Source organism: Amphiprion ocellaris, chromosome 19 (genome assembly GCF_022539595.1).
Source record: "Amphiprion ocellaris isolate individual 3 ecotype Okinawa chromosome 19, ASM2253959v1, whole genome shotgun sequence".
In the NCBI taxonomy this organism is placed as follows: Eukaryota; Metazoa; Chordata; class Actinopteri; family Pomacentridae; genus Amphiprion; species Amphiprion ocellaris.
Window position 1 is genome coordinate 12,000,825 of NC_072784.1, and position 26,969 is coordinate 12,027,793.

Consider the following 26,969-nt stretch of genomic DNA (forward strand, 5'->3'; position numbering starts at 1 on the left):
GAAATTTGAAATCTGCTGAAAGTGGGTCGATGGGTAATTTAAAAAAAAAGTATTTGATAAAGCTAAAATTTCATTGTAGCATTGTAAATTATGGAATCACAGCAGTGCCTTAATAATAGATAATCTGTTAAAAAAAAAGAAATAAATGTGCAACTATAAAGAAGAACAAATAAAAAACTAAATCTGTCAAAAAAGGAAATAAATGTGTAAATATAAAGAGAAATAAATAAAAGAATAAATAAAAATAAATTCAAAAAAATAAGGGAAAATGTGTAAATATAAAGAGGAATACTTTTTTTAATTAAAAAAAAATATGGAAATACAAATGTGAATTTAGTCTTTGCTTTCCCCTTTGTTTTTTGTTTTTTTTGTTTGTTTTTTTAGGTATTGACTTCTCACCCTGGACAGAAAGCTCTGCCAAAAGCTGTTTGACAGCTCCGTCCAAAAAAAGAGCAAAGGCAAAATGGAAAAAGCAATGACGAAAGAGGGAAAAAAGGAAAAAACAAAGGGAAAAGGGAAAAGCAAAGACAAAATTTACCTTTATATTTCCATATTTTTAAATTAATTTCTTTTTATTTATTCCTCTTCATATTTCCACATTTATTTCCTTATTTTTTAAGATTTTTTTATTTTATTTATTCCTCTTTAAATTGACACACTTGTTTTTTTGTTTAAACAGATTTATCTTTTATTATAGCACTCCTGTGATTCCATAGGAAATGTCCATGGTTTATGTTTAGAAAAATTCAAGCAAATCAGAGATGGTCAAAGAAAATTATATTGTCATATTATTAACCAGAAAATACAAACAAATTCAACAGCAGAGAGAAAACTGGACAAGCCTTAATAATATAGGTATATATTTATTCATACGTACATATTCATTTATATCGGTTAATTGTAAAAAAAAAAAGAAAGAAAAAGAAAAGAAAAAGGAAAGATTTACAGTAATTATATGAACTACAGTCATTGTCAAAACAGTTTTTTTTTTGTTTTTAATTTCTCAGGAGTCAATCTACCAGAACACACTGTAGATTCACCTGCTGCCCTCATTGTTTCTTAAATCCTCGACTCCAGTGTTTGGGACCGAACATGCAGAAAACAAACAGGTGTTGGATGCTGAGCGGGGAAATAAAATCCGGAGTTTCACTGCCTTGTAGTGTATTTTTGTACCATCAACAGACTTATTTCTTGCTTTAAAACCTCTGGGAGCAGGTTGAGTTTTACTGTAATCCATTCAAAGTGTCGCTGTTGCCTCAGATCCTGATATTTCCTTTTTTCCCGTCTTAACCCCGGAGCTCAGGACAGAGTACATTACATTTCTGCGCCATTTTTACTCTTGGTTCTTCCCTAATCCCCCCCATTCAAACAAAACAGATCAGACTGGATTACACTGGATTCATCTCGGCTCGTATTATCCCGACGCATGCCTGCAGCCGATCAATAGTCTGATGCATTTTGGGCATTCGAGCAAAAAGGCATAAAAATTAAAGGAGAGGAAAGCAAAAATCTTCCTACTAAAGCGGCACGTGACGCCTGAAGAGCCTCTCCTTGGTGGAAACATTCAATAATCATACAAACATGTCATCGAAGGACTCCTCAACTCACATTTACAACAACCAAAAAAACCCAACATTTAACATTTATTACAATTGCACTGGTGCCGAAACATCCCCTCGGACAAAAGGCTGAACATTAGTAACATGAAGTCTTCATGAAAAATCCATCCAATGGGGGAAACTAGAAGAAGGGCTTCAAACTGAGACACTGAACTTCAAAACACAAAGCAGGCAGAATTTAAAAAAAAAAAAAAAAAAAAAAAAAAAAACAGAAAAGGAGAAAGAAAAAGAGACACATTTATAAAATGAAGACAGAATAAAGCAGGTGCAGATAATCCAGAAGAAAAAAAACCCAAAAAGGCTGAAATACTTCCAGAAACATGGAGGATGGAGGGGCTAAAGTCCATTTGTAGCCCAGAAATCATTCCATCAGCAGGCCAGAAGTGTCACTCCGTCGCCTTGCAAGGCCTCGTGGGACGTTCGGGTTCCTCGTCGAAAAACAACAAATCGAACTGAAAATAAAGTTGATTGTTTTCAGTTGGCTTTTTCTTTCCGTTGTCCTGCTCGGAAGTCATGTAGTGACGATTATTTTTTGTTTCTTCCGTCGATAGAAAGTGTCTCAGACCAGCATCAGTCCACATATTCTCATCGCATTTTTCCTCAGAATCTCCCACAAACTCGACATTAATCTCATATCTTCATCACTTTGTTGTTTTTCTCAACTGGCTTCGACTCCCGCAGTCCTTATTTACAATTAGATTTTAAAAAAACTAGAGGTGTTACATGCAACATTTGGCATCTTCTCCGAGTTCCCACTTGTCGTCTTTTTTCCGTTTATTTTTTTTTTTAGAAAAATATTGGTTTTTTTCTCTTCAGTATATTCTGATTGTAACACAGAGACAGAGAGAGAGGCGAGGGTTCTGCTGAAGCTCAGTGGATGCATGTTTCATTTTTTTTTAACGTGTGTTTGTTAGTAAAATGCTTCGATTTTGAGATAAAGTGTCTCGTCATTGCTTCACTGTAAGTGCAAATAGCTGCAAGTATTAAAAAAAAACACAAAAGAGTCCTTCTGCTGTTTTCTGTGTGTGTTTAAGGGATGTTGGCAGTTATTTGAATATACCGCTGCCCCTTTTTTTTCTTTTACTTTGAAATAAATAGCCTGCAAGCAAACACTGGTGCTGTCTGGAGGTAGCTGTTAATTCACCACCGAGGGAGTAAAGTGGTTTAACTGGATGTTTTAGTCGGTTTCAAAGCTGCTTCATAAAGATAAAAGTCTCAAATGCAGGTTTCTTTTTGATTTAAATCCCTCAACAGTGGCGTTTGATTTTTTTACCCTCTTTGTAATACTGATGCAAATCAGGAATGTGTTCTTCCAGGAGTTAATGTGTGAGTTTGATGTGTTTTTTGGGGGTAGAAAGTTACCCAAAACCCTGCAGCGATGTTTGGCTCTCATCCCTCTCTCTGCAGCTCCATAAGGGGAAACACACCAGCATGTAGTCTATGACGGACGGGAGAGGAAGGGCAGCCGGAGGAGCGTGGACGAAGGGCGACGGGGGAGGAAAAAGGGGAAGGGGGTCTTTACATCATAGCAGGACACAGCAGCGGCAAAACCTCTGGCGGCTTCCACCGACGGACGGCGGCGGAGTGACGGGAGCGAAGTACGCATGCACTTTGATGTTAGGCAGGTGGGTCTGAAACACAAGAAGAAAAAAACACGGGAAATGGGTTAATAGTTCATAAATATACATGGAAAACTGCTGTAAGTAGCTTAAAATCACCAAAAATACATCATTTATCAGAGCCAGAAGCTGTAAAAATGAGAAAAATCGCTGGATTTTCAACTTTACAACGCTCCTTGAACTACTCGTCTGTGATATACTATTATATTTCCACATTTCTACATATCTCACTTAAAAATAAACAAAAATTGACTTTTTATATACATTAGTAAAAATTTTTTCTATTTTGTGTGTAATATTTCATTATCAGATGTAATATTAATTTACTACATCAGTGTTATTGTCAAAATATATGGTAAATTATCTGAAGTATCGAGAGTCACCTCTACTACTGGACATCTGTGAACACAGAAAAAGAAATGTGGGTGCCTTTTGGTACAAAACAAACACAACAAAAACTGGGAAAAAGTACATTTTGCAAAATGATCAACACATTAAAAAAAAAATTCAACTTAATTTTTTTTGTTCTGATTTCTGACATTCTAACAGTCATATTGTCATTTCTAGCTATAGCTGTGCTGTTTCTTTAGACATCAACAACAGCTTTCAGAGCCAACAACTGTAATAAGAGAAATAATCGTTTTCAACTTTCGAAGGGTTCATGAACTACTCATCTGTGACTTGATATCCCCCCAGGAACCAAATTAAAATAGTGATGTTTCATACTATACAAATATAAATTTACCAAAAAAAAAAAACCCCACATTGTTCCATAATATTTTCATTCAATGCACAATATTTCATTATCAGGGGCAATATTATTTTATTACCTCATACTTTTCTATTTTTGTCATATTTTAGCTTGCGTAGTTTTCTTTTCAGTACTGTATTGTATTGCTGTTCTATTAGTCACTGTATTTATCGCTATGCATTTTTTAGCAGTATCTGGTGCAGGAATTTCCCTTCGCCATGCTATCATATCGTAACATCATTCTGGAATAAAACTAAAAAATAAAAATCAGCACTCAACACATTTACTACATCACATCAACAACATATATCAGAGCCAGAAACTGTAAAAACAGAAATATTTGTCATGTTTTCAGCTTTCTGATGGTCACTGAACTAATCCTGTGTGACATGCAGTTCTTTTGTGACATTTAATTAAATTGTGATTTTTCCATCAAAATTACATTATTCTGTCTCATTCAAATATTTGTCAAAAAATAAAAAGCTTGCCCCATATTCTTAAAAAAAATCTTCACTTATCAGCTGAACTGGGAAACCATGACATTTCAAGGTTTCCCAGTCTTTTGTCGTTCCATGACAAAAGACATTTCTGAGTTGTCTCTCTCCTTTATGGTTCTTCTGTTTCTACAGAGGTGCAGGACTTTATATTGCAGTGAAAAACAGTGAGCAAAAATGAGGGTTAACACAAATCAGTAGCTAAAGTTTGCTGCAATACTTATTAAAAGTTTCACATTTCAGAAAAAAACAAATGAAGTGTCACTAAATGCAAATTACTGCTGTTTAGTGAAGCAGTCTCGCTGTGACTGATTTACATTAAAATTAAAGTCAGGACGAGATCCAAGGATGATGAGTGGAACTTGGACAGAGCGTTCGCTGCTGCTATCGAGGAGACAGTTTGTTTTTCACAGCTTAGTTTGGATTCATCACTTGTTCTGGGTGGGAACAGTGAGTCACACTTCAGGAGTTTGATTTGGACAAAGCATCTGAATTCATGTCATCTGAATCCCCTCCATGCGTCGTGATCAGGGTGGGTTAAACTGTAGTCGCCTGGGATCATCAGAAACTTGGATTTTTGTTACTCAGTAGTTGGATATTTGCGGAATACACTTATTTACTATCTTACAGAGATTCAAATGAGATCAGTTAGCTTAGCATAGCTTTACACCTGTTGGTTTTAGACTGGAAACTGTCTAAACTGGAAAGTGTTTGGTTTCCCCTATGTAGAGATAGTGGATGCATAGGGGAAACCAACAACCAAACAGCCACTTAACAAGCGTATGGCTCAACACAGAAGAGCCAGTTCCTCAGGACAGGATTCGGCGGTCTTCCTTCACCTCAAGGAAGAGGGACACTCATTTCAGGACACCAATGTTCATATTTTGGACAGGGAGGACAGATGGTTTGAGAGAGGTGTGAAAGAAGCTATCCATGTCAAAGTGGAGAAGCCATCTCTGAACAGGGGGGGTGGTCTGCGACATCATCTTTCACCAATTTACAATCAGGTCCTTTCAAAACTCCCCAAAAGAACTACTCAGCAGAATGACTCATGTGAAGTAGCTCATGCTAACGACCACCATTAGCATACGAGGGCTCGGTGAAACTCGCATTTCAACAACCTCCTTTGTCACTCCCTGGCTCCCAATGACCATCGTTGAGGAGCCAGACGGGCCTTGGCAATGGTCGTCTGAATGTAAATAACACTGACCACACCTCACAGAGGTTATAAGCCGAGGCAACATCAACCACCACCAGAACTGAAGAAGCCCAACTGGACTTTCTTAAAGTCCAGTTGGATTGATTTAAACAACTTTGGATGATCTTGGACACAGTTTGGTGTTTCCATGAGACAATGATGGCAAAAGGGGAAAAGAAATGGTTCATTCAGGCTAGAATGAAGGTTTTCGACTGATCCTAACCCCTAACCCATCAAAAATCTGTGGACTGATGAGGAAACGTGTCAGAAATTCTATAAATTTAGTTGAACTGCACCAATTCTGTCCAGAGGAGTCAAAATAAAACCAGAAGCTTGTACATGGAAACCGAAAGGGACGTTTAACCAAATATTACAACTGCTGTATGTATATTTTTGACCAAGAACATTTTGTCGTATTTCCAGCAGACCCTTAACAAACCTATGAAAGAACCAAAATACAGTTTTGTGGCAAAGCTTCATGTATTTCAATGATTCCAACATAGAAAACTGAAAGTTATAGGAGTAACCTGGACTTTACAAGTGGATGGAAACTTTTGTTCACAACTATAGATGCTAAACTATTGTACACGTATGGAACTAGAAGACCGTGTGCATTTGAAACTAAGTGTCTTCACTATATTCTCATTAAAGTCTTGGTGAAACAAACTATTCTTGTAAGTTCCTCTTCTTGTAAGTTCACCTTCCCTACAGTGAGTATTTATTTCCGTTAAAGGATATTTAAAGGAACCAACATGTGGAACGAGCGTCTTCTCCCACATAGCAGCTTTTAGACAGAGAGATATTTGTGTCCATCTGTGGCTGCAGAGCAGATATGGTTTTGCAAAGGTAAAGAGTTCACGTATGTTTCGGGAGAAGCTGTTTCTGCTTCACATAAACAAATAACAATCTAAAAGCCGCCTGAATGACTCAGAAACAAACCGGGTGAGTATTACAGAATCCGTCAGCATGCAGCCAGACAAAACGCAGCATATGTTGAGTTAATAAAATGATCTTTTGTGGTACGTTCTGACTCAGTGCCGTTAGCGAACTCACCCTTAGTCTCTTGATGCCGGCTCTGGTGATCTGCTGGCAGTCGTAGAGCTCGATGCGATCCAGACTGTGGCAGTTCTTCAGGTGCTCCAGCGAGGCGTCTGTGATCAGGGGGCAGTTGTCCAGCTCGATCACCTCCAGACGGTCGTGAGCACACGGTCCACTGCCCAGGTGTCTGATGCCGTCGTCGGTGATCAGCTCGCAGTGGGAAAGACTCTGCAGGAAAACGATTAAATCAGCACAATAGCTCCATTAGTCAGTTGTCCGGTGAAGCAAACTGTGGCTCAAAAATATGCTGGCAGGTTTAATAGACATCATAGTTTTTAAAAATTTAAAACATTTATAAGAGCTACAAACTTTCACGATGGTTCTCGAACTACTCATCTGTGACCTGTGTTTCCATTAAAATGAACCCAAATCTAAGCTGAAAACAGTAATTAAAAAAAAATCACTTTATTCTACATATCACCAAAAAATTCACCAAAAATACACCGTTCGCATTACTCAGATTCTGGAAAAAGCAAAAAATTCAGTGCTTCTTAGTTCAACGCTGACGCCTTTACTGACTCACCTGCATCCACTTTCTTTTCGAACAAAAATACTGAGATTGGACCAGATTTAGACAACTTTGCACGGTGACTCCCAGAAAAATGCATTACATCTTTTAACAAGCACCATTTAAAAATGCCAAATCTGTAAAAACAGAGAGAATCATCAGATTTTCACTTTTCCAACAGTCCTTGAACTATTCATCTGTGATGTGAGTTCTAAAAATCTGGATATTAATGCATAGAACTGCTTATCGTGTGCAGAGTGTCAAATTTAAAGTAAACCTCATAGTTTTCAAGAAGTGTTGGTTTTGAACTTTCCAGCAGCCCTTGAAGTATTCAACAAACATATGTTGTTTAGCAAAATTAACCAAATCTAAGCTTAAGATTGTGATATCTCATCAAAATCTCTTTATTCCACATCTTTTTCAACTAATCTTCAATAATAAACCTTTCGCACTCACCAAATTGGTTAATAAAAATATCTTTTAAAATAAATCACCACAACTGCAGCATTTATCGGAGCCCGAAACAATGAAAACGGAATCATCAGATTTTCTACTTTTTCATGGTTTACTCAAACTACTCAACTGTGGCATGTGGTTCCACTGAAAAAAAACAAAGCCAAGCCTAAAATAGTGATATTTCATCAAACCATTTTATTGTATGTGTCTCGTTTGAAAATTCACCCAAAATAGGCCGTTCGCATTAACCAGATTCCATAAAAAACAAACAATTCTGCACACCTCGGGGTAACCAAAAAGGCATTAGTGACTTAAGCGTGATCAACAGGCACATTTTAAAAATTCAGAGAATTTCTGGCTGAACTGGAGGCTGTGTCCACATAGAACAGAGAGAGGATGAGTATGGAAACTAAAAATATAAGCTGTAAAATATCTACGACACAAAGCCAAGACTTTTTTTTACAGTATTGGTAACACCTGTGAGAACTTGAAAAATGTCAGAAATATTGATTCTAATTTTTAAAAATATTTTTGTAAAATAAATAAATCAAAAAATTTCAAATTTTGTTTTTCCTTTTTTAATGATTTACAGCACTATAACTGTACAAAGACACTTCTGAGTTCTCTCTCTTCTAGTCATGGTTGTTCTGTTTCTGTAGCGGTGGAGAACTTTATATTGCAGTCAAAAATGAGCCAACAGTGAGAAAAAATGTGGAAAAAACACCCAGAATCTGTTTGGAGTTCAGAGGGTTAAGCGACTGGCACACACTCACCAGGACTTGCAAACGAGGGCAGTGGATCGACAGCTGGATGAGCGTTCCATCTGTGATCTGATGCAAAAAGAATCACATATTTAACGGTGACGCCTGCAGAATTCACACCAAGGAAACTCAGCTTTGGTTATATTATGTGGACTTACCTGCACACATTCTTCTAAATCCATCTTTTCAAGCTCGTGACAATTCTGCAGAGAGAAATGGCACAATCCACAATTGTTTTGGAAACAAACAATGCTCATTTTTCCAGACATTTTGCCAGGACAGCTGAAACACGTGACTAAAAGCTCATGGTTGATGTGTGTGCAGCTAAGAAACTCACCCTTGCTAATGTAGTGAAGCCCACGTCTGTAAGCTGAGAGCAGCGAGCAACTTCTAATATTCTGAAAGGACAAACACAAGAGTTACACAACGGAAGCATCGCTTACAGTCCGTCACAGTTAAAGTAACCAAATCTACAGTAAAAAAAGGCTTCAGATCTCTGTACTGCAGAGAGGCGCGTGTCCTTGTTGTTCTACATGATTTCCACTACATTACAGCAAATCGAACTGCAACCTCAAAGCTCAAAACGAACCTCAATGTTGCCTTTTATACTTTTTTTAACCTTCTGAACCTGGATGTTTTTTGTTACATTTTTATTCACTGTGGCTTTATTTTTTACTGCAATATAAAGTTCTGCATGTCCATGGAAACAGAACAACCATGACTAGAAGTAGAGAGAACTTAAACATGTTTTTTTGTGCACTATGACACAATTATAGTGCCATAAATCACAAAAAACATCCAATTTATGTGATTATTAATAAACAAATAAATAGAATTGTGGCTTTACATACTGTCAAGATTCAACTACTTCCATGTTTGCAGCCTCTCCAGACATTTTCTCTCTACTCTGCTCATGAAAGAAGTTTCACCATGCTGAATGTATCTTCCAACTACTTGATCCTCTGTTCACCGTTTTTGAGCCATGCTGCATTTATTTTGTTTATCCAGTAGGTTTGATTTTCCTGTTATGATTATTTTGGACAAGTTTAAGGCAATTTAGAAAAAGTCTGAGTATGTTAAAACAAAATGTTTGTTAGTTTTGACAAATTTGGAGCCGTTTTTGATAATTTAAGATAATTTGGGGCATGTTTATGTTATTTTGGGCAAATTTTGAGTCATTTTGAATATTTCTTCCAATAATTTTGGACATGTTTATGCCATTGATAAATTTTGAGTTATTCTAAATGTTAATATTTCCATTTTTCCAGTCTTGGCAGTCTTTCTCTCTGTACTCTGCTCTTCAGCTGTAGAAAGATGTTTCACCATGCTGAATGCATCTTCTAACAACTTGCTCCTCTGTTTACCATTTTTGAGCCATGCTACATTTATTTTTTTGATCCAGTACGTTTCATTTTGCTTTTAATCTCTGCTCTGTGTAAACACTGCCTGCAGTTCCACCTGAAAACTGTCTGATATTTTTTTTGTCACATGAATGTTGGTCACAGCTAAGTGAAAAATAGCTTCTCAGTTCCACCACAAAGTACAGAATTTTTAGTTTTTTACAGAATCTTGTTAGAGGAAACAGTATATATTTTTTTGCATTATTTCAAATGAGACATACTGAATTAAGTTATTCTGATGAAATATCACATTTTAAGCTAAGATTTGGTTAATTTGAATTTCCCTCGAGATTAATAATCTATCTATCTATCTATCTATCTATCTATCTATCTATCTATCTATCTATCTATCTATCTATCTATCTATCTATCTATCTATCTATCTATCTATCTATCTATCTATCTATCTATCTATCTATCCATCCATCCATCCATCCATCCATCCATCCATCCATCCATCCATCCATCCATCCATCCATCCATCCATCCATCCATCCATCCATCCATCCATCCATCCATCCATCCATCCATCCATCCATCCATCCATCCATCCATCCATCCATCTCAACTAAACTGCATGTGTCACACAAGATGTGTTTAGGGAAAGTAAAAAAAAATCAGATGATTGTTTATGTTTTTACAGTTTCTAGCTCTGATAAATGGTGTAATTTGGGCTATTTTGCAAGATATAGCAGCATGGTTTTTAAACCAGAGAGCAGGTTTTGGGGTTCAGAGGTTTAAAAATTCAGTCTGTTAGGATAAAGACTGAGTCAACTGAAAAACAAAACTGAAACCAAGTTAAAGCTTTCCATAATTACTGCTTAAAGGGATTTGTGAAAGATCCGCAGTTAAACCCTGAATGCCGCCAGGTGTGCAGGTGTGTGATCTCACCTGAGACGAGGGCAGTTCTGTCCCAGAGCGTGCAAGATGGCGTCGGTGATGTTGGCACAACCCGACACACACAGAGACTGCAGGCGGTGGCAACCTCGACAAATGGTGATGAGGCCGTCGTCTGTGATCTGCTGCTCACAGAAACACACAGGATGCAATTATTTAAACATGCATTACATGTGAAAACATGACATTAGAAGCAAAAAATGAGTTGCACATGACTCTACATAGATTCATGTGCATCTGTTTGAAGGATTGTTCATGACAACTTTGCACAGCTGGCACAACTAACTCACCAGCATCCAGTTTCTTTTTTAGATTATTCTCAATTTAGAAGACTCAGTTACTGACTTCAAAAGGCATGCTATCTTAAAAAAAAAATCACCAGAATAACACCACTTATCAGAGCCAAAAACTGTAAAAACAGAAGTGAATCATCAGATTTTCAACTTTTTATTGGTCCTTGAACTACTCATCTGGGATATGTTGTTCTGTTAGAAAACTTAACCAAATCTAAGCTTAAAATCATAATATTAATGCACAGAAACTGCTTGTGGGTATACAGGGTTAAAGTTAAAGTAGTATTGTTGAGTTTTTAAACTTTCCCACAGTCCTTGAACTACCCGCCTGTCATCTGCTGTTCAGCAAAATGATCCAAATCGAAGCTTAAAAATCATATTTCATCAAAGCCTCTTTTTTCCACATGTTTGATTTAAAAATTTGCCAAAAATAAACCGTTCACATTAACACGATTCTGTAAAAATGTTTTAATTCTGCACTCCTCAGTGCAACCCTGAAGCCATTAATGACTCAGCTGCAACAAACGGTCATGCAATAAAAATTCAGGGAAACGAGATGAAAGAGATGGAATAAATGGACTGTTTGGACATTAGAGTTGTAGAGCACAACACATATTTGGTGCACATCAGCATAAATCCTGGAAAAACTACACATTCTGGTACTTTCTGTGATTGAAGTTCAGATTCAGGAGTTTTCTAACAATGTTCACAGGAAGAAATTCAGTTAAAACTCAGTGAAACGTGACTCTCGTATTGGTTTTCCTGATTAATCTGACCTGTCACCTCTACTTACTGAACATGTCTGCAGGTTGAGCGTGACCAGCTCTGGACAGTGAGCCCCGATATGCTTCAGAGCTTCGTCTTCTAGCTGCAGGAGACATTAAAAAAGAAAGTCTGACGTTTCTGACATTAAATTCAATTCTGCTTTGCTCTGTGCAGGAACCGCAGCTGAATTAACACCTCTGGCACGCCGAGCGGACGTGTTGTGATTAATTTTTTCCTTTAAATAAATGGAGTGTGACGCCGCCACAGAGACACGTGGTTGTTGACTGTCAAAATAACAGGATGGCGTGATGTGGAGGCTTTACATTTGCTGTAAACAGCGGACGGCGTCGCTTTACTCAAACCTGCATTTTGCCGCTGCACGGGAAATCATGCATTTTATGTTTCTGCGGTTGTAGCAGCTGTGTTCTCTTTGGAAAGAAAGTAAGAGGAAGTAGTGGAAGTGACTCTAATAAAAAAAACTATGCCACCTCTTCAGTTCAGTGTTGAGCAATAAAAACAGCGCACTTTCTTTGCAAAACCCTGAACTGTACCTGTGTGCAGCCCTTGAGGAAAAGGCCCTTGAGTCCAGGGCAGGAGCGAACCAGGGCCTGGATGCCGTCCTTGGTGACCTGATCACACCAGGAGATGTTCAGCTGCTCCAGCAAAGGACAACCCTCACTGAGAGGACGCAAAAACAAAGAGGGTGAGAAGTGAAAACTTGCAAAAGACGAAGGCAGCAAAGTTCACGAGATACAGAAAACACAGAGAACGTACGATGAAGGCATGCGGTTTGGGGGAAATGTTGATATTGTATTTGCCCAAGCCACATAGCAAAAGTAGTAGTTGTCTGCGTTAACTAGATTCTGTAACAAACGAAAAATTCTGCGCTCATTTGCGCAACAGGCTGTGTTTACACAAAGCAGAAAGACAACAAATAAGAAAACAAATTAAAAATGGAAGAAGTAAAAAAATCCATAGCATGTAGAGGCCCTACATTTTTTTCCTAGTATTGGCAACACCTGTGGGCACTTAGATAAATGTTATACATGCTGATTCCATTTTTCTTGGCAAAGTAAATAATCTAATTAACTCAACTTTGTTTTTCCTTTTTTATGATTTAATGCATTATAACTGTATCACACTGCACAGAAGAAATGTCTGAACTCTCTCTACTTCTAGTCATACTTGTTCTGTTTCTATAAAGGTGCAGAACTTTATATTGCAGTGAAAAATGATCCCACAGTGAGGAAAAAATGTAACAGGAGCAAGAAACGGCTTGGAGTTTAGAGGGTGAACGTGAAAAATGATTGGACAAAGGAGTTCTTAATAAAATACAGTGGAGCTGACACACCTTAGAGCTTTTAGTGACAGGTTGGTGATGGAGGTACATGAAGCGAGGTCCAGGTGCTTCAGCTTTGGACAGAACTTACTGAGGCTGTTACACGTGCTGCAGAAAGGAAAGACGATGAACTTAAAGAAAAAAAGTGCATTAAAACATACAAGTAGTGCTGGTATCTCATAAACTAACCACATACCTGTCAGTGATCTTGGTGCAGCCGTTCAGACTGAGCAGCTCGATGTTCCTGCAGTTCTGTGAGAAAGTCCTACAAAAAAACCACAACGCATTTATGTCATAACTGCCTCTTTCTGCCTTCAGGGTCTGGAATAAGATTTTCTGAAGCCGAGTCTTTGCCAAACCCACCTCAGGGCGCTGTCACCGACGCCCTGGCAGCCCCGTAGGCTCAGCTTCCTCAGGAACCCCCCGCATCGCTTGGAAATGTTCTCCACCACCCGACCCTGCAACAGAACAGGCGACTCAGCCGGGTTGACTCATCTCTACGCCTTGCTTTAAAATCCAATATGGGGAAAATCCATTCTGAGTGAGTTTTATGGTTGTTATAAATGTGGAGGAACCAATAATCGTCCAGTTCAAACTTGGTATAATCCACTGCTTCCAGGTAAAATATTCACAAAAAACAATCCACCAGGTTTATTCACCTTCTAGAGCTGCTTCTGCTAACTTTAGAATGTCTTTAAAAGTTAACCAAATGATCTACTGTTGCGTGCAAGAGTGAACACAAGAGTCTGCATGCACTCCCAGCATATACGGAACAGAGAACCCAGTGGATTAGTTTAATTTTTGATTGTAATGACACCACAACAATATGAAAATTCCGTCATTTATTCAACCTTTGCCTTCATTTTCAATTGAGAGCTCAATAAAAACAGAATAAACAGAACAATAATCAGTTGTGTTAAATTTTAACATTGTTGTATAATATTTCAGGGGTGTGCAGCGCAAAAACTATTCAGTGCATGACTTTTTCGGTATTAGAGAACTCCTTGAACGAGTTAAGTAAAGATTTTGGCACCAGCTTAATGAAAAACTGCTAGGTGCTGCACCTGGCCAAAGTCCTTAACGTTAGCATGCTGTGTGGCTAAAGTGGCTAAGTCACTATTAGCGTTGATCGTATGTCGACATTGGAACACTGGGTGACATTCAGAGATGGTGGAAACTTTAATTCAAACCAGTAAACAAGGATTGGGTGAAGTACTGTTTTCAAGTAGCCTGCTAGCTTCTCAATCACAAATGTAGAGAGTTTTCTTCCTGAAAGGGGCGGGGACAGCAGCAGGTCAGCTGTATTTAAAGCTACAGACACTAAAACAAAACAAAACAACAGCTGTTCTGAGAGATTGGCAATATTTCCATGTACAATGACCACTCTATCGCTTCTAGAGAAAGTTAAAAGTGATAGAAAGTCCTACAGTCAACTGTTTCGCTTTGAACTTGTCATTTACAGATGCAGAGAGAGTCTTCTTCCTGAAAGGGGCAAGGGCAGCTGCATTTAAAGCTACAAACAGTGAAACAGCCCATTTAGAACAACACTAAGACCAGGAGTTATACATTCATGGTGAAATCTTTGCAGTATTCTGAGCTGTACAAATGTGAGAATTTCATTATTTTTTGCTAAGAACGTGCACAAGACCAAACCTTAAAATCAAATTTCTCTTGCAGATTAGGCGTAGAAAATAAGAACCATGGACGTTTTCGTTTCATGTCAAACAGCAAAAAAGTTGTAGCAGCCCACTACAACTATGTGTTAGTCCTTTAAGCTTTGAACTGTCATTTGGAGATACAGAGAGAGTCTTCTTCCTGAGGGAGGCGGGGACAGCTGCATTTAAAGCTACAGACTGCCCATTGAGACTACATGTTACCCAGCAGTCTGTGGTGTTGTGCCGTTAAAATACAGATTTAGTAAACCACAACGATGTCTAACAAACTTACCAAACACACGAGTTAAAAACAACAGCTATGCTGTGAAACTGGTGACAATTCCATGAAAAGTGATTGCTCGGAGAGAAATGCAGGCTGCATTCAATATCCCTCCATGAGAAACTGATTTAGTATAATGCAGTGCCAAAAATATCCTGGTATCCTATTGCTTATGGTCAGATTTTAAACTACACAAGCTAACATGGTTTTCTGGCCATCGTGACCCACAATCCTCTGTGCAGTTATGTCAGATAGGTTGCAGTGTCTCACACCGATCTGAGAATGCGACCGTCAAAGATTAAGGTGCATTATTATAACGACATACCAATGGCACAAATACTGCATGAAACAGTGCATACTTTCTAAGAGTACTTGTCTTATTCGACTGTTTTCTTATGTGCACAGAGAGTGTCTTCTTCCTGAATGGGGCGGGGCCGCTGCTACAGACACACCAGGAGTTATGCAGTCCCACATGGTGAAATTAACCATCTTTGCAGTGTTTTCAGCCACAAAAATTGCAAAATCTTCATTAATTAGCTCATAAGAGTCACAATATCTGACCCACAATCCTCTGTGCAGTTATGCCACATGGATTGCAGTGTTTCACACAAGTATAAACAAGCTCATTTCGCATTATCGAATGTGATAATCAAAGATTAAGATGCTTTATTGTAACGACGTAGCATGAAACAGTGCATACTTTCTAAGACTACGTAGTTGTCTTAAGGCAAAGCGAAAAAGCATGTAATTCACAAAACAGCTTTAGAAGTGACCGTTTTGCTATGCGGTGTTAATCACAGGCACAGAGAGAGTGTTCTTCCTGAATGGGGCAGGGCCGCCACACTTAAAGCTACAGACAAACCGGAAGTTATGCAGTTTTGCGTGGTGAAATGAACTATCTTTGCAGTGTTTTGAGCCATTAATTTGCTTGCAAGAGTCACAGTACGGGACCTTTAAAGTAATAAGAGTAAAGTTTTTGGAAGTTGGATGGGATTCGCTCACCTCGATGTCCCTCTGAAAGTCAAAGAGGTCGATTCGCTGCCAGTTGCTGCCGTCCAAAGCCAGAACATTCCAGGACTGGGAGCAAGGAGCAGGAGGAGGAAGATTTAGTTGAGTTTACTCTCCAAATACAGTCACGTAAACACAGAAAACACACAGTAAAACACAGACAAACAGTCTCGCTCTCATGCACACCTCGTGAACACAGACTCACCCGTGAGACCTGGGCACAGCGACAGAGTGTCACCACATCCAGAAAGGAGAAGATTCTGGAAGACAGACAGGGACGGTTTAGAGACCCTGATGCTGCTGCCAGAAGCTTCCTCTTTACAACAAAATCAACTCCAATCAACACTGCGTCTGCTTCCAGATAACGTTTGGCACAATCTAGAGCTGGAAGCAGGTTCCTACAGTGCAACAGAAAGTGTACAAAGCGTCGTCGAAGCCTCACAAATCACCTGGACTGGCAGCCCCAGAGTCAGCAGCTCGAGGCCCGGACTGAGTTATAGCCTTCATTTTCTGTTTGTTCAAGGACTCCAGAGTTTAGTTTGTTTCGTCTGAAATCAATTTAAATGTTTTACGACCGCAAGCATCTGTTTTTAATTAGACTTTTAGAGCAGAGGAGGGCGGCAATGAAGGGAGACTGTTGGCATCTTGGTGGTTGGAATATTTGTTAACAGGCAAACCAACGTACACTGTAAAAAAGATTTTTTTTTTAACAGTTTAACTTTATTTTATTTAGTTTTTCCATGCTTTGTTAAATAACAGGTCATAACTAGTAAAGTCAAAAAAATATTGATTTAATAAAATGTAATATTTACAAAAACTGCTTTGAAATATTATTATTTGAAACAAAAAACATGCATATATTTATATACACACACACACACATATATATATATATATATATATATATATATATATATATATATATATATATATATATATTAAATTTTTATTTTTTTTTCTGGCAAAATCACAGAAAAAGTACTAATTTACATGCTACATGTTAAAATCTGTTGCTTTTACAAACAGTAATTTTCTACTTTAGAATGTTTGAAGACAAAATTCTAGTTTTACTGTAGTTAAATCTCCTTAAATAAGTAGCATACGGATATTTTCTGTTATTTATGAGAAATATATATACATACATTAAAGAATAAAAAATTGTGGATATTTATTATTATTATCTTACATATTTTCCCTGTTTTCGCAAATAACAGATAAGTTCTAGAAAATTATGGGATTAAAAAAAATTTGTGCAATAAAAAAGAGAACAAGACAAAACAAAAAACAGCTAATACCATAAATAATGTCCACGCCAAAAATAACTCTTAATAGTTATTTTACAGTTTTTCTTGTTTTATTCAATTACAGAATAATATTGAGTAAAATAAAAGAAAAAAATAATTTACATGTTGACCGTGAAAAACACTAAAGGTCTGTATTTTTATATTATATATATTAACAGTAATTTGCCCTTTTACAATGTGTAAACACATAACTGCATCATTTTAACAGATTTTATTTCTGCAAAAAACAAAACTATATTTTATAGATATTTGCCATTATTTGAATTTTTTGCATATTATGGATTTCAAAATGATAATGATTTTTTTCATAATTAATATTTTACCGATATTTAATGTTACACTGAGTAAAATAGTTAAAAAAAAAAAAAAAGACCAAAACACTACAATGCTTCACTTCATTTAAAATAGCAAAAAACATATTTATTTTATTTACTTCACAAAGATATTTGCTGTTTTTACAGTTTTTGAACATCATAGTATTACACGTTTTAATGGACTATTTCTGGTGTCCTTGCTACCAGATTTTCTCTGTTCTTTTACAGGTTTTTATTGCTTTTTGTACAGTGTAGCGTCTATGATTGTAAGCTGTGTGTTTGTGTGTTAACGGGGCAGGACGGTGCTACAAGACCAGCTGCGACATGATGTGCGACTAGTTGTGTGAAGGCTCGACATGCCTTCTGATGCATTTTGATGCATTTCTGCAGAAGATGCTGATTTACGGGTTTGAAAACCATCACTCACCGTAGCAACAGCTCCTTGGGCAGCTTCTTGTTGATGACCGCCTCGTCGCTGTTCGTGAACATCTGCAGGAGAAGGAGGAGATAAAATCAGTCCTGGCAGCTACGTCACTTCAAGGACGAGCCCCGACAGCAGGATAAATGACGGTAATCTCATCACAGAAATGGATTTCATGGCAATTCTTTGAAAACACACAAGATAAAGCACCGGGGAAGACTTTGGAGGGTCGGCTATGGAGCTGCAATGCCCTTTGAGTTCACGTTATCTCTCGTGCACACTTATTCTGTCCTTGCATCTTGTGTTGTTTACACTATTGAGCAAGTCTTGAGATTCTCCTCTGCTGGTCTCCAGTGACTCTCACACCAACAGCTGATGGATTTCCACACACCGCATGAGCACAAATACAAAAATAAAGCCTCAGTAAACAAAAGAGTCAATAAATTAACATCTATTAAGCCCCACACTGAAGCGTTCCCATAATTTGTGGTGGCGAGCTTATGAAATGTTGGATGTTGCGTGGGAGAATCCACTCAGCCACAACAATGAAGCAACATCTGGCTCCGTCCATTTTCCTCCATAGATTTAGAGATAAATCTAAACCAGAGGAGGGGAGCTGAGGGGTCGGAGGGCGACTCTGGGAGTGCAAATACATTATTTTTAATGAGCAGGAAGCTTTGCATTATTTACAAGAAGCAAACTTCTGCGACAAGATCAACAAGGCATTTCCAAGTTACAATACCACCAACCAAAAATAAATTAAAAGTTTATTTATTCCTAACAAAAAGGAAGAATTTGCAGGCAACAGTAAGAAAAAAAAAGTATTAATTAACTATAAAAAATAGAAATAAAAACATGGTTGCAGCTGTAAATAATTTCCACATCAATACTGTCTTTTTAAAATTTGTAATTTGTTCTTTCACAACATTTGGCTGCAAAATTACACTATATTTACTCTATTTTAACTAGCAAAAAATGATGTAGTTTTACACATATTTGCCCTTTCTTGAAACCAAAAGTGATCATATTGATTATTGAAAAATAAAAGCAAAGAAAATAATTATTTAAATTGCAACTTCACAGATTTCACCCGTTTTGTTAAATTACACAAAATATCTTGTAAAATCCTAGAAAAAAACATTCATTTACATATTGACTGTAAAAAACAAACAAAAAACAAACAAAAAAACAGGCCAAAACTGTAAATAACTTCCAAATTCAAGCTTAAAATATGATTACATTACAGACATTTGCTCTTTTTTAAAAACGAAAATATACATATTGTTGAAAGAACTAAAACAAAACAGGCTAAAACACTGGAGTATTTCACTGTATTTAAATCTGATAAAAATATTTAAAAAAAGAGATCATTTACTTTAATTCAGAAAAGTTGTTTTTATATTATTTTCTCTGACAACATTTAATAGCAAAATAATATTTCCCCTTGCTTGTAAAACAGCCAAAAAAATCTCATTATTTTACAGATTTCCCCATTTTTGTTAATGTCTAGTTAATGTCTAGAAAAATCACAGAAAAAAATTTAAATACATTGTTTAAAAAAATGCCAAAACACTGCAGCATTTTAATGTATTTAAGTCAGGTAAAAATATAAAAAGGGATAATTTACAGACCCCAGCGGGACGGATTCTGCTATTTTAATTGCGGGTTTTCTGAAGATAAAACCACACAATAAATTCAGATGTTCCTGCAACACATTCATCAGTTCGCGTAAACAAACTGATGTGTGTTCCAGATGAAATTAATGACAGAACATTTAAATAAAACCTCCGACAGATGCACAAACTGTCTGTCTGAGGGGTAAAAAAATCTGAGGCAGAAAGAAGCGATGGGCATTTGGCGTTTTTTTGGATTTGGGGCAGATCGAGAGCGAGAGAGGAGCGCTGCATTCTGGTCAAATAATCCAGGGCAGTTTCCAAAGAGGCAGATGTGCAGCATGGTCACCGGGCAAACACTGTCCCCCTTTTGTAATCCAACATAAAATGAACCTGATGCTGCATGAATGTGAGCATTATGTTTTCTCCAGTGGTCAGCTATAGTCGGTGACGCAGGAGGGAAATAAAAGCTGCAGCTAAAAACAAACTACTGCAGAGTTAAATAAACATGCATTATATAAATAGAGATTCTATAGTTGGATGTAAATGGTATTTTCAAGATACAAACTACTTTTGGTAGAAGTAAATACATACATACAAGCATCTGTCTTCCATTTTTACTTCCATCACACTGCTTGATAAACAGTATCCCAACTGGAACCTGTTCTATTACCTTATTTTTCATTTTATTAGCTCCTTTTTTTGGTTCATTATCTTATTTTTTTTTTTTTATTATCTTGTGGTTTTGGGCATTAAACATACACAAAAGCATATTTAATTTTGGAGACAACCAATATCTTACTTTGTCTTATCTTTTTGGAAAATATTTTGCATTATGTCCTGAATAGGAGAGTTTAAATCAGTTTAACATGGAACTATGGTTAAACTATGTAAATGAAGGTTCAGGTTTCAGGTTTAAATCTTTCCTGACATCCTTAAATATCTTGAGAGAAGCTAAAGGAGCTCATGAATGACCATATAAAGGAAAATTTTATTATTACTTTATTGGTTAACATAAACAGTAAAATAATGTACACCAACGATTGAAAAATGACAGAAAATTCCAGAAAAAAAATATTAATTTAGATGTTAATTGTTTAAAAAAAAGTCACAATATGCAACTCTATAATTATACTATTTTTAAATTATCTAAAAATATGATTATTATACAGATATTTGCAGTTATCCGATCTTTTATGGAATAAAATAAAAATTTTAAAAATGAAAAAAACAAAACTGGCCAAAATGGTTAATAATATCTACATTAAAAATCTGTAATTTTACAAATCATAATTTTTTTGTTTTACAATATGTGATCATAGAATTACACTATTTTTTTAAAATCTTAGCTAAATATATAATTATTTTACAAATATTTGCTGTCCTTTTATTTTATTTTTTCAGAAAATCTTTTTACTATATGTAACTTTGACTAAGACACTTAAAATGTAGGTTTCAGGTAATTCTCTCCAAGACATCCATGAGTATCTCTAGAAAGAAATGATAAAGGAAATATGGTTAACACAATCTGTAAAATAATGCATATTAAGGCTTGAAAAATGACACATAATTCCAGAACTTTTATTTCACAATGTGACTGTAAACTTACACTATTTTTAAATTAGCTAAAAAAAATAATTATTAAACAGATATTTGCTGTTATTGTGTCATATCACTTTTAGAAAATATTTTTACTTTATCAGCTGATTTTATTATTTATTTTTTTTTTAAATCACTTTGACATGTAGCTATGACTAAGTCATTTAAATGTAGGCTTCCTGACATCAGTGGATATCTTCAGAGACAAATGATAAATGAAATCCAGTTAACACAATCTGTCACCAGTAACTGACTTTGGTCCTTCAGTTAAAACTGAACTCGTCACCACAGAGCAGCCTTTAATCACTGCATTGTTCTTATTTACATGTTCTTTGTATTGCGGGAAACACAATCTGGTGCCACTAAGCTCGGTCCACAGTTCAGGCTGATGTGCTCTTTTGTTGGAGGCCGACTTCCTGCAGAGCGACACAATTTCCATTACAGCCTTTCAAAGTAAAACTCCCTCTGACAGGACCTAAAGTGACACTAACAGACGAAACCAAATTCCTTGTATGCTGCGTATCTACAACAACATACATAAAAGCTGATTCTGATGTAGAGAAGATAAAACCTTATTAATCCTGAAGAAAATTCATATGTTATACATACATTCAATTTCAGTAAAATACATAACCAAAATATATTTTTTAAATGATTTACTGCATTGTAGTTTTATTACATTGGGAAAAAAAAATACATGTTGGTTCTACCTCTATTTATGGTTGTGTTTTTTCAGAAGTAAAGGACTTTATATTACAGTGAAAACTAAATGAGCTTTCAGTGAATAAAAACGCCTAAAAACGTATTTTCTGCTAGTCTTGGTTAAAAGAAAATAAGTTAAAAAGTACCAATAACTGATGTTACTGCTCAGCAACATCTCCCAGCGCTAAAAACAAAACGCTTTTATTTTGAAAGACCACAGCTCTTGCCATGTCCGGTTCCTGTTTCCGCCCCAAACTTGGCTAGCTTGACGGTGCAGCTCCGCCGCAGCTGTCGGGCCAGAAGGTAACGGCCCGAGTCTTCAGTGTCAGCTGTTGCTCCGTTAAAAATAAATAAAACCGCACACAAATCCCACGATAGCCGGGGATTAAACGGCACCAGGCGCTCGGCCGCCCGGGCCAAAGTCACCGGCTGGACGTGTAGCATGTTAGCTACAAGTTCACCAAAATAAGGCAGCTCCGTCCGGCGGCTGCGACACAAACTTTACCGTGAACACAACCCACAAACGGCACCGTAGCCGGGCCGTGTGTCCGTGTACCGGCGGTCCAGCTGTGTGTGGAGGTCGTACCGGGTGTTAGTGGGTGGTAGCTGCCCGGAATTTGTTGATGTTCCACCGGGGGCAGGTAGCAGCCACAAGCCGAGGCCCCCCTCCACCGCGGCGGCTGCGGAGACTCACAACAAAAGCCTCCAAACAAAGCACAACCCTGCATGTAGGGAGAACAACAACACGGCTATACATTCCTGTTAAAATAAACTCCATAAATGTTCGTTTTTATGAAAAATAATGCTTGTTTTTGTGAGCTGGAGCGGCGTGCTCCGTGTAGCCTCATTGTCTTTGTTTTGACGGCGCAGAAGGGAAACGAGGACACCGAGTTTAGCACCAATAAAAAACACAAATTTGGCCAAAATAGCAACGAGACAGTTTAACAGGTGAACCCTAACAGATGTTTTAAATAAAATAACGCAACGGGCCTCTTGTGTTTGCTGTCTGGACCCAAAAAACAACAGACCTAATCCCAAACACTGACTGCGGAAGCTGCATCACCATGAGCGCAGTTTTTGCAATAAATCCGGCGACAGTCCGCGCACAGGCCCGTATCCTGACGCTAAAATCGGCCGTGTGGAGAGTGTTTTACCGGTTGTCACATCCCGGTTCAACTCACCTCAAACCGGCTCCGTGAAACGCCGTTTACCTCCTTCCCCATGTCGGACGCTGGTGGCTCCAAACCGCCTCAGTGGATCCGGTGTGGGCGCAGAGAAACGCAGAGACAGGCCCTTCTCTCCAGGCTGACCATGCTACCGTCCTCCCGGTGAGGCGACGTTTTTTTCCGGGGGCCTGTAACACAAAGCGCTTGTTTTCTGATAAAAATACGGGTCAGAATTCAGGCAGCCAGCGGCGGCGGCGCAGCCAATAAGTCTCTTATCTGCTCGGTGCGTCCTCACCTCCTCCTCCTCCCCCTGTAGCTACAGCTTTCTATCCATCCACACAAAAGCCCGACTGGAAAACTGAGCCGCCGCTGCTCCTACATCTCTTAAAAACACCGAATAAAGCTCAGAATTCACCCAACACGCTCCCTTTTACTTCCTTACCTCCCAGCTGCTCCTTTAAGCGAAACGCAGCGCAAAGATAAATATCAAAGTGGGGTGTTAACCTTTTCACAGCACACGTAGCACCAACAACTGGCTGGAAGGCTACACAATGTATTCAAACAGCCACACCAAACTCAAATAAAGCCAATTTAGGTCAAATGAGATTAAATACTACTAATATGAGTTGATATTTCCCTCCTTATTTCCACTTGGAGGCCCTGAAACTAAACATTCATGTGCCTTTCTGCGCGTAAAAGCGGTTTGGTTCGTTCTTTTGTGACACATTAACAGTTTAAATACTCATTTACTCTCATCCGTCACTAACATACATTGCAACTTTTTGTTATTGCAGCAGGAGAAACGCCACTTCCTCGTTTCTGTTTGGTCACCGCCCACTCGGACTCGCGGAGCCAATTGGCGCCCAGGACCGACCGTGCGTAATGGTGCGTAACCAGCGCCGGAGGAACACATGCTTGACAACAGTTCCATGTCGTCTAGAGTGCCACATTAAAACGTGTCTGTGTGATAAAAGTACCAGAGGAGTTTCAGGGCCCCAAACAAACCCGGAATTCTCCGGGAGTTGACCTGATAAGTGCGTAATTTTCAAGTTATTTCAAAATAAAATGAATATAAAGTGTCAGAGGTCATCCGACTTTGTGTGCTCAGGCCAGGTTCCACAGTCACAGTAAGAGCAGACTCAGCTGTTCTGCAGCTGTGTGCCATGAATTCAGTCATATGATTCACAGCTAAAATCATAAGCAAATGTCACAATTTTAATTTGATATTTAGCAATTTGGATGACCGACCCTTTAAATAATCTGGGAGTAACACATGCTTGTCAAAAGGTCAGTGTTGTTTTCAGTGCCACATTGATATCTATTTGCTTGTAGTAAAAGTACCAGAGGCATTGTTGGAATTTTGGCATATTGCGAGCATAATCTGGTCCATCAGTCGTTAGATTTTAACCTGGTATTTGCACGATTTTTTAGTTACTTCAGTATAAAATTAATATAAAAGTCTGAGATTTTGATGCTCAGCCTATGTTCCACAGTAATATTAAAGCAGCCAGTGGTTCTCAGACTCTGTGACTTGTCAGTTTTATTTGCAATGATTCACGGTGAGAATCACATGTAAAATGTGCCTTGGAAATAATTATCTTCATTAAAATTAACTAGTAATTTGTGTGGCTAATCGTTTGGATAGTACAGAAGAAGAGATGCAAGTGCTGGCGAGAAGAAAAAGGTGCATTCATGAAGTTCAATAACACAAACCCCCAAATAAATAACTGATAATCAAACAAAACCTAGTGCCTATAGAACTGACAAAAACTGTCTTTACTCTACTAATAACTTATCTAAATACATTAAATTACATTAAAACAATGGTGCATAACTACACTGGAGGAACACAAGCTTGACAGCAGTTTAATATCGTCTGGAGGGCCACATTCAACTGTACATTGGTTGGGATCTTCTCACATCTTGTCTGAGAATTTAAACCTATAATTCCACCATTTTTAACTTATTTCAGAGTAAAATGCATGCAGACTGTGCGACATTGTGCTCTTGACAAAGTAATATCATACTAAGGCTCCTGTTTTTTTACTGAGTTCAGCCAGTGTTCCTCATTAATATCACAGTGAGTGTAGCTCAGCTAGACCAGTGGTTCTCAAACTGTGTCTTGTTTTCAGTCTTATTTGTAATGATTTTCAAGTCAAGTATGTGTAAATTATGAGTTGGAAATGAAGATAAACTTTACTGACCCTTCATTGGGGAGATTTACACATTGCAGCCGCTCAAAGTGACAGAAAAGTGATGAGTAATAGATCAAAAATGAAAAACAATATGTTGAACTAGAATAAAGACAAAAATTAAATAATAATAAAAAAGATAATAAAGATCATGAACACAATGTACGCTTTTCATGCATTCAGTTACAAAATAATAGACAATTGCACCTGTTATTGCAAGACACACACTCTTAAAATTATATATATATATATATATATTTTAGATTAACTTTTAAAGTGTCAATTTTTTTAATGAGCTATGTTGATACTTTAATGTTAGTAATTAAAGCAACATAAATGTGTATAATTTAACGAGAAATTTTTTGCACTGACACTGACTGACGTAAAACAAGATTCAGGTTACAGTTGCATGTGCATGCTGTCAGTTATTAAGTTTTGTTGAGGGTACATATTTGTCTTTAGAGTGCATGGAGTGTAGAAGTGCACTTTTAAAGTTATACAGAAAAATTTGTCAATGTTTGGCCAGATGATAATGTATCTAATTACAGCAACTGACAGTAAAACAGTCAAATATGTTTTCATTGCTACTCAACTTCCCGTTGCCATATTTTGTTTCTTTAATGAAGAAGTCATGTTTTGTATAAGGTCACTGCTGCTAAAATCCTGCTGTGAGGATGTCCAAATATTTTCTGTTACTTGACAAAAACGTTTACAATATTAATGATTATCATTGTTTCACGGGTTTTCTCAGTTTTGTTAAAGTGCAGATAATATCTCGTGAAAACACAGAAAAGGTATTAATTTAGGTGCGAACTGCAAAGAAAGGAAAAACACATAAAAATCACATTAAAAATCTATATTTTTTATAAATAGTAATTTGTTCTTTTACTAAAAATTTACAATAAACACCTCAAAATATTATTATTTGACACAAATTTTCTATTCTTCTCAATTTTGTGGTAATTTTTGGCTGCTTAAACATTCATAAATTACAAGGCTTATCTTTCATTTGTCATTATCCCTGTTATTAAGCATAAGAATAATAATATAATTTTTCCTTGTATAGCATACTATTATTGTCACTATTAAGATTATAAATAATGAAAGTAAGAACACTTGTGGAAAGCAGCTGCTGGAGAGAAAATGTATTCAACAAAAAGTGTTTCCAAATGTTCATAGTTTTTGTTGTTTTTATGTGCAGCTGGCCTGCATTCACTGTAGTATTGTTATTAATGACATTTTATATTAATTTTACTTTAACATAACTCTAAAAACTGCAGGTATCGGATTAAAATCTGAAAGTTTCTGCACTTGAGCCCCAAAATACTGTATTTTAAAGACCCTAAAAACGCTCATGCCTACAACATTTGACCGGTTTAAACCACTAAATTGTCGCCGATTAGAACACATCTCATCATTTTGCGCCACTACGATTTCCGGGAGGCGGGCTCGTTGCTCTGATTGGTCGTTGCCCGGAAACGCTCAGGATTGACAGCAGCCCGGCTTCCGGTTAATTC

General features: G+C 37.3%; 1 protein-coding gene across 3 annotated transcripts; it reads right to left on the bottom strand.

Annotated features, from left to right (window-relative positions):
• Positions 1-843: 843 nt before the first annotated feature.
• On the bottom strand, positions 844-26,841 carry fbxl20 (F-box and leucine-rich repeat protein 20). Of its 3 annotated transcripts, none has more exons than XM_023293667.3 (16): positions 23,703-26,841; positions 23,276-23,448; positions 18,187-18,248; positions 16,347-16,401; positions 16,136-16,210; positions 13,562-13,656; positions 13,395-13,463; positions 13,211-13,306; positions 12,411-12,537; positions 11,888-11,962; positions 10,796-10,926; positions 8,842-8,902; positions 8,663-8,707; positions 8,517-8,573; positions 6,735-6,947; positions 844-3,250 (listed from the first exon to the last, which is right to left on the bottom strand). In XM_023293667.3, the coding sequence occupies exons 2-16, from the start codon at positions 23,315-23,317 to the stop codon at positions 3,143-3,145; spliced, it is 1,311 nt and encodes a 436-aa protein (XP_023149435.2). In that variant the 5' UTR covers positions 23,318-23,448; positions 23,703-26,841; the 3' UTR covers positions 844-3,142. The 3 variants fall into 3 exon arrangements, with proteins under 3 accessions (XP_023149435.2, XP_023149434.2, XP_035796599.2); XM_023293666.3 differs by lacking the exon at positions 23,703-26,841 and adding an exon at positions 23,556-23,695; XM_035940706.2 differs by lacking the exon at positions 23,703-26,841 and adding an exon at positions 22,681-22,816 and having other exon boundaries at positions 23,276-23,693.
• Positions 26,842-26,969: the final 128 nt, after the last annotated feature.

Bases quoted from the DNA above. Each gene is read 5' to 3' on its own strand.
- fbxl20 (XM_023293667.3), bottom strand. From the start codon at position 23,317: ATGGGGAAGGAGGTAAACGGCGTTTCACGGAGCCGGTTTGAG. The intron at 13,464-13,561 runs GTGGGTTTGGCA...GTTTTTTTGTAG, and splicing joins GTCGGTGACAGCGCCCTGAG to GACTTTCTCACAGAACTGCA. The intron at 8,903-10,795 runs GTGAGATCACAC...TTGTCCTTTCAG, and splicing joins CAGAACTGCCCTCGTCTCAG to AATATTAGAAGTTGCTCGCT.